At 36.7% G+C, this 12309-nt stretch overlaps 2 protein-coding genes across 2 annotated transcripts in view; one reads left to right on the forward strand and one right to left on the reverse strand.

Annotated features, from left to right (window-relative positions):
* The window catches only part of LOC139696012 (uncharacterized), an 87745-nt gene that overhangs the window by 10064 nt on the left and 65372 nt on the right, over window positions 1-12309 (reverse strand). The window contains exons 3-5 of the mRNA XM_071594624.1: window positions 6168-6283; window positions 1665-1778; window positions 680-872 (exon numbers count right to left, since the gene is read on the reverse strand). Coding sequence (XP_071450725.1) covers window positions 680-872; window positions 1665-1778; window positions 6168-6283 — 423 coding nt within the window. The remainder of the gene's footprint in view (window positions 1-679; window positions 873-1664; window positions 1779-6167; window positions 6284-12309) is intronic.
* Window positions 1-12309, forward strand: part of RabGGTa (Rab geranylgeranyltransferase subunit alpha) — a 105107-nt gene that overhangs the window by 4321 nt on the left and 88477 nt on the right. The window lies entirely within an intron of this gene.

Here is a 12309-nt window from a genome sequence, read left to right on the forward strand (position 1 = left end):
CGCTTTATTGTACGTCAAATAATATTAGTGGTAATGAATGTATTTAGGATTATTAGGGCCCTATTTAAACTATAGTAGTTTTTGATATTTTGACACACACACATACTTATATATATATATATATATATATATATATATATATATATATATATATATATATATATATAATAAAAATATCACACATTGTCTTTCATGGAATTGTACTTTTGTTTCAGCGCAAACACGTAATGGTACTGAAAAATATTTTCGTCACACCTAAATGAGTTTTTTTTTTGAAAAAATCGCGTTTGATATTTGATGTTCTAAATGGTATTCTGAAAGTTGGCCGGGGGCAATTCAAAAACAGGCATCCACATTAAAAATTAATGTAGATATATTTAATTATTACGTAAGATTGAGGGCCGATTATAACGTAAGATTCAGTTGGGGGGGCAAGGCCATTTCTTACAAATCCATCCAAAAAGGAAGGAGGGGTAAAAGCAACTGAAAATGGTCTTTCTTAAAAAATAAAAGACGTCACTCAACGTTCTCCTTGCAGTACGTGCGATCTGTTCTACTCAAAGTTTCCGCAGGGGTTTCTTTATTTTGTGAGCATTGTTCTCCCTTGTAAGGATGAATTTGAGGTGTTTGGCTTGAACTTACGTCTTAATATTGTACTGGAGAGACAGAATCAACTCACCCGAGAGCACGTCCTCTAGTTCCGCGGCGTGTATGACTTTGAGGAATATCGAGTAGCGTGGATCGGCGATGAGGGTGTGGAGCAGGTCTCCGACGGGCAGGGGGAAGAGGACTCGGTCGATGGCGTGGGCCACGCCTCCCCCTGGCACCCAAATGTCTGGCCGCTGGATGCGGGCACCATTGATGACGGCCACCTTGAATTGGATCCGCGGGTTGATTGACACCAGCGAGGCGAAAGAGAAGACAAAGGAAGCAATGAAAGTAATTGATTGTCTCCCTGGAAAAAAACGTCTTGGGCGACCATTAAGAAGTGTTCACCGTAAAATAATTGGACGTTTATTGCGTGACGCTGTACCTCAGAATGAAGATTCATTGAATAGGAAATCTCATTAACGCAAGAGCTAAGAGCGATGTTCCTTGAATTTGTAAAGTCTAAATTTTCTAAATGTTTATTGAAGTTCGTTTAAGTTAAATGGGAATTTCAATGCCTGCCTTTTCCTCTTGGGGGGGTTAGGGGTCCTATCCACCCTTTTGATTGATTGATACAGTTCATCTTCGGGATGCTGAAGTTTCAATTGTACTTAGGCATGTTTTCAATGCAGTGCCTGTAATTTAATTGTTTTTTTTTGTACAAAAGACGCCTATGCATAATCCCGCGCAAAACGATGTAATTAATTGATTTCTCCTTCTTCCAGCTGAGGGGCCCAGGATCGATCATTCATGTCATTCCGCGCGAAAATGGAATATCATGCAAGCACCACGTGGTGTATCATGGTTGAATCTTGTACCACGCGATGATGCATTTTACATCGCTAGAGGGCGTTTAATTGCATGCGGCCCATTCTGTTCGGGATTAATCCTGGGGTAAAGCGGTCTTAAAAGACTAATATGGACATCTTTTGATTGCACTTTATAGTGTGATTAGCCATTGATTGAATGCGAATTGAAAACCGTAGCATAAAAAATTTGGCAAATTCATCGCTCACCTTCGGCTCATAAATGTTGACGCGAAGTTGCGTGCCGGCAAGGCTGACGCCGGTCATCTCGTCCTGCAGCGTGGCCACCTTGAAGGATCCGGGAATCACGTGGTGAAGCATTAGCTAGGCATGGAAATGAAAAAAAGGGTGAAAAATCACGGAAATTAAGTGGTTAAAACATTAAATTCTCTAATCGCATCTTTTGTCTTTGACGATGATCTTCCTAAGTTCCGATTTCGAGCTGATTGATGGAGGGTTTTCATGAAATGATCTTTTGTTAAAATCTTCTTATCTTGATTCTGGCTTACAACATACGATTTTTATTTAAATGGCATATGTTCTTTCAATACGAGTTGGATTTCGTTACTCTCTCGTCCACATAGTTGTTCACCATTTTTGCTCCCTTTTATGATTGGATACTAACGCCCAAAGTTGCATGTATGTTAAAATTCTAACAGATTTCTGCTGATGCTCCCAAGAATTTCTACCTTACTGAACAAGTCTGTCATTCTTTAGTCGTCATGAAATTCATAATCAATAGAAGAACGTGGTTACGGTCGTTGATGTGTATGTACAGTTTTAACCTAAGCCCATAGAAACTAGAGAGGCATAAAATGTGGATGAGGATGAAGCAAAATTACCCTCAGAAACAGTAAAAATAAAATTAGGTGACTGTTGTGAGTCACCGAGATAAACGTAATCGGGGTTTCAGCCTTCAGGGTTCAAGGTAAAGGTAACGGCATGTCAGAGATCGATGTGTACACACACAAGCCCATATATACGTGTGTGTGTATATATATATATATATATATATATATGTATATATATGTGTATATATTATATATGTATATATATATATATATGTATATATATGTGTATATATTATATATGTATATATATATATATATATATATATATATATATATACACATATACGTATATACGAGTATGCGTGTGTGTACATATTTTTTGATCAAAGTAGAAACCACAATCTTCGATTAATCCGTACATGGACAAACTGCAATTTTTATACTAATTTTCTTTCAACTGGACAATTGAGCAGTTGCTTATTTGGATTTACCGACATCATTTTTATATACTTACCATTATAAAGTATTTACAACGGCCAAGAAATCAACGAAGTTTATTATCGCATCAGAAATTTTAAATTATGATCTACTGAATTTGATGAATAATGTATACATCATTATGAATCTATTTATAATTAGAGTTCGAAGCCCTACTTAGTGATCTTCGTGTTCTTAAAGTTAAGGTTGTTTTGCGGGTGAAAATTTCTGGGGTCTGGTCAAGGCTTTAAGCTTAAGAGATATCTGATATTACAATTGAAGCCACAGAGACGCCCACTTTCCTATCAAGGACAGCGACTGTGAAACCGCAAAAGTTCAACCTAAATTTCTAACGCCTTCCTTGCATCACTTAATATTTTTTTCTTGTGGAAACCTTAATGTTATCTGTTGATATCAATTTCATTATTGACCACACAATTAAATGATTTGAGTTGAATCTTTAGGAATTGATAAAAAATTAACTTACAACCATGAAATCCGAAAAAAAACTCGCCGAATTTTCGATTTGTTTATAGATAACCTTCTGGGCATTAGTATTATCGCCTGAAATTAACAGAATTCCCAATATTAATTGTGTTCCTACTTTTCCATAATAAAAAGAATGAGCCGACAGCAATGCCGTATTTATTAAATCAAATCAATCATTATTCAAGTAGCCATTTTCATTTCAAATTATGGCATTGTTGTTGGCTCATGCAATCTTTTCAAAAATGGGAAAGAAGAAGAACTATAATTATGATCAATTATGCTAACATTATGCGATAATGCCCTGAAGTGCTTTTAAGATGATATACAAATAAATCGAAACGCTGGCACATATTAATGAATGGTCAGTGTAATTTTGACCAAATCCTCAAGAATCAACTCCAGTTATCTCTCAATTGTCATGTATTTTATCTAAATTTGGCATAGATATGTAGTGTCTATGGCTCAAGAGAGCATTTTGAATGTAATTAATAATGATCATCAATATGTTTTCTTCACAAGCAAGGTTGAGGGAAATTCTCATAGTGCTTATACATATGACACCTAAAAATACGTAGGCGCTGGACTCTAATTTAATGCAGTAGTCAATATAGTGTTCCCAAATTTTATCGTTTCAAGGGAAACCGCCAAGAGGAAGATGTAAATCATGGGCTTTGCTATGCGAAGGATTAAAGAGAGAGGAAAGGAAACGAATCAGAGAATTGAAAGAATGGGCCAATTTTTTGTAAAAGAATAAGAAATTGAACCTGCTGGAATGCTAGAAGAGTCAGATGAATGTGAAAGAAGAATATATTGAAGAAGTGAATTGCAAACCAGAGATCGCAATTTAAGCACTAAACTAGGTAGTAGGGAACCAATCTCTAGAGCACAGTGTAAGAAGCAACTCAATTCGGGACAAAAACAAGGAAATGTTAACTAAAGATGAAAATTAAGTGCAGAAGAAGAATATTTTGAGAAAATTACCGGGAAAAATATTTGCTTAACGTTTATTTCCTGGCGTCATTTTGTGCAGTTTTGCCATCGGTATTAAAGAAAGAAACACTATATGTAATAAACAAAAAAAATTAAATTTCTTTTGCGATTTTTTTCTATAATTTACAGTCAATTTTAAAAGAGGCAAATGACCGTGTAAGCTGTCGAAACCGAATTCGGAGAGTTGACTGTTTTAAGAGAATTCTATGGTGCTTATTTTCTTTGTCCGAAAAGGATTGAAGGAGAAGGTGGTTATGAAATTACAAATGAGTTGCCAAACTATGATCGAGATTCACTTTTGCTGTCATAGACCAGAACATTAAGGTCCCCCAAGGTCAATGTTGTTGCCTCGAAGGTTATTAAGGATGTTGGAAAGGCTTTAACAAAGCTGTAAAAAATAATCTAGAGCATGCATTCAGCCGGAAAAAGACGGTCGTAATAATTATCCTTGTTCGTAAAACGAAGAGGGAAAATAAATGTGAAAACGTTCCTAACATCAGTCTGATAACATATGTATCGAAAATATTGACCAGAATAACGAACAGAACACAATTCAAAGCAGAAAGATTTCCCAACGAAGGCCAGTTTCGATGTAGGAAAAGTTGTGTCACAGAAAAAGTTGTCGTGATCCAAATTCGATTTGTAGAGAGGAAAATGGAAAGGATCTACAGATATTAATTGCACTTGTGAATGTGGAAAAGTATTACATAGTGTTGACTGGTCTTTAATAATGATAGAAGAGTGATTCAAAACCTGGTTACATAAAACTCGGTGGCTGTAATTAAATTTGACCCCATCTTCTAAGAATCAAGATGCAAGAAAAGCAAATGTGTGTACTTCTAAGCATTATCTTCAATGGTTACACCAAGAAAGATATCGATGAAATCAAAAGAAAAATTTAGAAGTGTATAGCCAGGGGAAAAATATGTATTTTATCATTTCCTCCACAGATAAGTTGAAAAAGCACAGGTGATAATGGACACCCCTGTCTTATCTCCCAACCTAGTACTGCTTATTTCGAATCTTCATCGGCCGCTCGCACATGAGCGGTCTGAGAGATAAATAGGTGGCGGATAAGTCGCCTCTTCAGCCAAACTACTTCTATTTTCTGCTCTGCATTCTTTTATTGTACCCAATTCTTTCTGTGCAACAATTTCAGAGTGTAAAAATCATTCGCCTTGACTGGGATACGAAATACGAACCCAGATCCCTCAATATCCGGTCGAGTGCTTTAGCCACTTAAGCTACCGAGGCGTCCTCTTAAACTCTGAAATTTTTGGGGCTTTTAAAGGAACAAGATCCCAGTCAAGGCGAATGATTTTTACACTCTGAAATTGTTGCATTGAAATGCACATTAGCGGATGACTCCGTTAAAAGTTACTGTTGCGGCATCTCCCGCAGTTTCTTTGGAATTTGCCAATTCTTTCTGTCGAACGCCAATTCTAAACCTACGAAACAAGCAAATGAATGTGATTTTAGCCCTCCACTCTTATAATCCACCGAGAAGGGTGCTTGATTCTGAACAAAATGAATCCATGGGAATTGCAGATAGTGCTTTTATTCTAGCATATTATTCATACTTTAAAATGCTCAAATTTTTCCAGCCAACTTTGTTACTTCAATGTGCAAATATTTTCTCAAGAATAGAGCATCTTCAGGAAGCAGGGTGTCATCATCGTGACTAATATGTAGAATAAGAAAAAAAACGAATGTTGCGAAATCTACGAATGTTTATCACTTCTGAATAAGACACCGGCAAAGGCGGCTCCTGGAAGCGACAGTCCACTATTTTTAAGAGCTTACTCCTTCCCCCGCGTGTTTCACCCCTCCATCGGTTCGCTTTCCCCTGGCTACGCACGAACTTTGGCCCATCATTTCGTAAATTATTCTTTCAGCGCATCCCTTCAATCGACCGTGCCAATCGGGCATTAAAATTACAGAGTGACCGAATCTATATTCCACTTACCCCACTCAGCAACCTTGGATTCTCCTTGAACTTGGCCTCGGCACGCTTCGTCCCACCCAGTTGCTCCATGAGGTTCTTGAAGGCCGAGTCCGTCGGCGCGAAAATTGTGTAAGGACCTGAGAACACAAAAGGACACCAAATGTGAGGAACTCTTAATAAATAAGCTGATAGCAGATCTTCAAACAAAAAGTCGGTCAACGATGATGATATTGTTTAGCTCTGAACAAAGATATCGAAAGATGGCTCCACTTAGTAGAAGATAATCATACTTTCTTCCATACACTGGAAAGATGGAATTTGAAATAATTGATCGCCCTCTGACGAAGAGGGAAAAAGAGTTCTCAGGTGAAGAGCATATGGCGATCAATTAAATTTATTGATGTAGCCATACACAGAGGAAGGCATGGAAACAAGAAAAAATTCCACAGTGGGCGAGACTTATTCGTATCACTAAAAAACCAAGAGAAAGAGTATATAATTAAAAACGTTAAAGGAACTTAGTTAACTGAAAACTTTAAAATCATTGCATTCTGCAGCAGTTAAGTCTTTAATATTCGAAGTTTTCTCTGCGAATTATTGGTAGCTGCTACGATGTAATTAGAGTTACAGATAAACATTGTTACAAAGAGGATAATTTGACTGGATGACCTAATCTAATTACTTAAGAGTTTGACGACGGTTACAAAGGTTTTTATTTCATGCGGAAATAATGGAGGTTTCAATCTACCCATTACTACTCTTTCTTTGCATGCTTGTCATCCAATGTAACTTTCACCACGAGGCTTGTATTGCATATATCATTGAAATCTCCAAGAGAGCTTCAGGAGGAGACCTAAATCAAGTTTACCTTGTCCATTAAACTTAGATTAGCGAGCGATTTTCATCCTAATTCATCAAAACTACTCGCGAATGCCGGTATATGCAACTCAGTAAATCAAGCAGTTGTGCAAATTAATTCATAAAATCAGGAACTGAAGCTGCTATACCATCACAGTGTCTTGAGCTTTGAAATAGGGTCCTTGGTACTTAAAATAGCTTCTTTGACTCAGACATTCAAACTTAAATGAATGAGAATGACACATTCGTTTTTGTTTTTTAAAAATAAATCTCATGTAAAAATGGACGCGTAAAATAACGTTAATCGAATGCAGGCTTCCATTTCACGGTTATTTTCCAGTGAGTTATAATATTGATTTCGAGATAATTCTGTTGAAGCATTCGGGGTAGGGAAAACTCAATTTTCTCGCCGAAATAAAACTCTGCTGACAGAAATGGGGGAGAGGAAATTGATGAGAGAGGAGTTCGTTTAGAAATTAAAAGCGAAACCAGAAGAGGAAAGGCCAGAAAGGAAAAGCCAGATCCCTTGCATCCAAGGAATCTGCATTTTCCTCTAGATTTGATGACGATCACCGGGTACCATAGGCAGGTTGTTTAGATCTTTCAACAGTGGAGGCAATGACTTGGAGCTTAGAATAAGGGTTTAAATTGAACAGGTTATCCAATGGGGAAATTAACCGAGTCGCAAACCAAAAATCAGAGCTGGTTTTCACAGTACCGCTTGCAAAAAATAAGAAGTTAAGCCAAAATTAAGGTTAGGCTGCTAGGATGCCAAAACATTTTCCATAAATTAGGACCAACTGTCTAAACTCAGGGTCTTAATTAAAAAAAATTATTTTCATGATATTGTTTCAAGTTTGATTGTGATACAAGGGGATTTGTGTCACGTCACTCTCTATCTGCAAATGTATTTTAATAATAATAATATTATGATGCATTTACATGAGTATTGCCATTATTATGCACCTATTATGACTATAAGGGTAACTTTTGGAGTATTTGTACGGTGAGAGGCTAGCACTTCAAGATAGTTCGAGTTCCTCGTAAAAAGGAACAAACTGGCAGTATTTGGAGGATTAGTAAATGCAGTTTTTGAATTGGTTGGTATAATAAATTACTTCTCAAAGAATTTTATTTGTGATTTATGCTATGGAAAAATGAGGCTTTAAAGTACATATATTGCTTATCTTAAGCTAAACATTAAAATAGGAGGGCAAAAACTAGAGCAGGTAGAACAGTTTACGTATCTCGGTAGTGTTTTGGACCAACACGGTCGAAGTAGTAGGGACGTAAGGAGAAGAATTGCGCTAGGAAAAGAGGCTTTCACAAGGAGGAGGGAGTTGATGACGGGGACGTTGAGTAAGGATGTTAAGAAAAGACTCGTAAAAACTTTGATATGGAGCGTAGCTATGTACGGCGCGGAAACGTGGTCATTGAAGCAGGAGAATAGACGTAGACTGGAGGCTTTTGAAATGTGGGTGTGGAGAAGAATGGAGAAGGTGAAATGGACAGAGAAGAAAACAAATGAGGAAGTACTTGGTATGGTGGGCGAAGAGAGGGGTTTGTTGGGAGCAATCCTATGGAGGCAGGAAAAGTGGATGAAGGGGGTGTTGACGGGCAGTGGGATGTTGAAGACTGTGATAGAGGGTAGAATGTTGGGCAAAAGAGGAAAGGGAAGGAACAGGATATTGATGTTGGACGGGATGAAGGGAGGAAGAAAGTACTCAGAGATGAAGAGGGACCTGATATAGAGTAGGATGCTTGATTTTGTGTTTTGTTAGGAGTAATAAAATGTTTGTTTGTAGTTGTGTCCATCCAAAAACCTACCTTAACCGGTAGATTACCTTAAAAAAATTGCTTATCTTAAAGTTTTAAAACTTTTAAGTACTTATATCGCTTTATATTTCCTCTTATTATTATTATGATTGTTGTTATGTACTTGACGAAGGGTTAAATGGAAGAAGGGATCTTATGATCTAAATTTTGCCGGAATAAAGACGTGTATCTATCTATCTACAGGTATACGCCTGACCCCTAATCTGTTAAAAATTAGTATGATTACCTCGAGCTATCGGGTCATTTTCACGAACTGTAGTCATTGAAAAAAATGTTGTAGGTATTCGCAAAAATTATCATTCATTCCATTTCCATTTGCCAGTTTTTCAAGATCAAACCTTTTAAGCCTTAGGGATATTCATATTCAAGGCGAGTTTCACGATTTACATGAAAGTAGTATTAGTCTAAATTCCAAAATAGGATTGAGCTCTAAATTTCCGAGTCCCAATATGGTTCTAAATATGACAAAATAGGAAAAGAGCAGATTAGAGACTTTGGAGACTTGGGAAGAACTGTGACAGTAATTTAGAGAGGGGAATGAAACAATGACTGATGTGAAAGTATGACTAATTAGTGACAACTGCTACAACGGATGTGTAGGAAAGACTTCCTGCCCTAAATAGATTCACACCATCTCGAAAACAGCAATTTAAAATTGCTCTCGTGTGCTCTCTAGCCGGGTGTACCAGGAAGCATGTTTTGTCGCATCAAATCATTTAACTATTCATCTCAAAACTTCAAATTTTTTGGTGATATTATTGATTATTCTACACATTTTGCAGATACTTTTTGAATTTGTGTTGTCCATCGCATTATTATTTCGAAATTTGGCGTTAGGGTTTTATTCACAAGTCTGCTCCTAATGCCGCAGTTCCCATTTTGTTAATTCAAGTTCTCTCCATTTATGAATAAGGATTCGTGATGGTTTATGGGAATGGGTGGTGAAATTACAGTGCCTAGCTATAATCTTTTGTTTGCACGGTGGTCAGATTAGAATGCAGTATTGTTCGTAGGGCTCTCAGGCATCCCGATGCCTAAATTAATATACCGCTCTTCTATCTTATCGCATTAATAAGCAACGTAAATATGCCTTCACTATGTCCACGAAATGTGGTAATCTCGTTTTCCCTTTTTGACTCTCCTAATCATTACTGTTATTGTTCGCCCGAAGTTGGTTATCTATGTAGCTAGTTGATTAATTTCAGTGGATCTATTCTTTTGTTTCTGATGAAGTTCACACGACCACTCGAAGTTTTCAAGAGGAACCAACCCATCTTCTTTAAGACGCTTTAATGCAGATGGACTACTCCCACCCATGTATTTATGCCCTACGAAAATAAGAACAATACCATGGACAAAGTTTTCTAGCTTGAATAATTTACACGCAAGCGGCCTACTGTGTTTCGACACTAATTTTACCCAACAGTTTCTTTTAAATTGATTCTACTAATAGAAATGTAGATTGATTCGCTTCAAAGTTGACAACAACGAAACTTCTCACATCCATGGGGTTTTCTTATAATTTATTTTTTATCTTCTTTGTTTTGGAAATAAAGCATTTAGGGATATTTATACCAGAATAGAGAAGGACATCGCGTTAAAAACATTGGATGTATCAATAAATATACCCATACATGTTAAAGGTCACTAAGGTAACCAACCTACATGGAGTACGGTAACCTAGTCGATGGTGATGTCGGCTGATGGTTCGAGGGTTTCTGTTCGAATCGGGAGATTCACTCACAATAATACTAAGTAATTTATAGGGCACCATAACCTCCTGGGGAATCGTAGACGCAGTAATCGAAGTCTGGCAAATTGCGTGAATGAAAAGCGTTGCCTGGGATGGTGGACTGCACCCTTGCCTAGCAAACCGACTGGATTTAGTGTTTTTTTGGTTTTCCTATATTTGTACCAATAAATTAGTTTTTAAGTGAATATGTAGCTTAGGTCATAATGAATAAAAAGAGACGTCTCAGGCGTGATATGTTGGAATATCATGATTTATTAAAAATAGCAATTTTCCTCAAAATAAAATTTTATAGGACCGATTTCAATGCAACTACATCATCACGTGATGTTGATGTATTTACATTGAAACTGGTCGTATTAAATTTAATTTTGTGAAAAATTGCAATTTTTAATTGATTAGGTCATAATGCTTCGACAATTATTTTCACGGAAAACAAATGTTCCAATAAAATACATTAAATGACATGATCGAGGTGGAATTCTAACACACCTCTTTGTTGGAGAGAATAAATAATTAACAATTGTGATTTCCCCTGAAGTATTTTTATTCACACAAACACGCAATACTATAGTGGAAATCACAATTGTTAATTATCATTTCTCTCCAATATGGAAAGTTTCGACGAAGTTAAACCTGAAATTATACACCTCTTATTATTAAGCACCATTCTCATACTTAACGGATTGACTTTATGTCGAAATATCAAGTTAATCCTCCATGACGTAGGCCGTTGCTTTTGTATTACAGGGCTTGGTCATTTCTACGGAATGCCGATTAGAGTCCATTCCTTTTCATTTCTCAGGAAATGAGGTTTTCGAAATGCGCAGTGGCTTTCTTGTGTTCCCATTTTACTATCCAGGGAGCCTTCGCCCAGTCAAGAGTTGAGCTCTAACCTTACCTTTCAAAAGTCAACCTTCGAAAAAAATCTCCGCGCATTCCATCAACGTATTACTCTGGTCCACTATTGTGGCAGGTGCTAGGACTCTCCTCTTAATTTACGTACATTTGGAAAAACTGGTGAGTTTTCAAAGGAATGACATATATCATTAAGGTTTTTCGATTAGAGTTTTTAATCTTGGTTTTCTTTCTATCGTGAATTATAGCCAGGACAGATTCTAGTGTCGTGTCTCATTTTATCCATAGTACGTGTAATAAAATATTGTCTGTAAAGAAAGTCGCTACTCTCGAGTTTTCTCTTTCGCTATCTCTTCAAAATAAGTCACCCTAATCAATCGTGATAAACTTACATATCAGAGAAGGTTCATTTCAACGTTTATTTTTGCGAATACGAAAAAAAGTAAAGTTTAGAAGACAATTAATGTTGGTTTCGGGCCCAGAGAAATCCCTTTGGCCAAATTGACTTGTTATATTACTTTGTTTAATGCCATCTCACCAGCTTGGGATTTCGAGTAAAGCTATTCGAGGTTGTTAAAAACGAAAAAACCGGAAACAGTTTACAGTTACTTTATAAGTAAAAAATATGAAATGGCAAAATATTATGCCAATGGAAGCATAAAATCACAATTTAATAAAAAATCTGTCGGAAACTAAAAACTTACATCCGCCGATTATATCAGACACTGGTAATGATAATTCTAATGTCCTCTAGCTGCGTTTTCTGTCGATGTAGGGAGCAGTCGTATAGGTTTTTTTTGGAATTGGCATGCAGTTGCGAGTCTAAAAATGGATAAAAATAATTTCAGAACCATTTACCTA

This window comes from Hetaerina americana, unplaced genomic scaffold, assembly GCF_022747635.1.
Source record: "Hetaerina americana unplaced genomic scaffold, ioHetAmer1.1.p SCAF_65, whole genome shotgun sequence".
Lineage (NCBI taxonomy): Eukaryota > Metazoa > Arthropoda > Insecta > Odonata > Calopterygidae > Hetaerina > Hetaerina americana.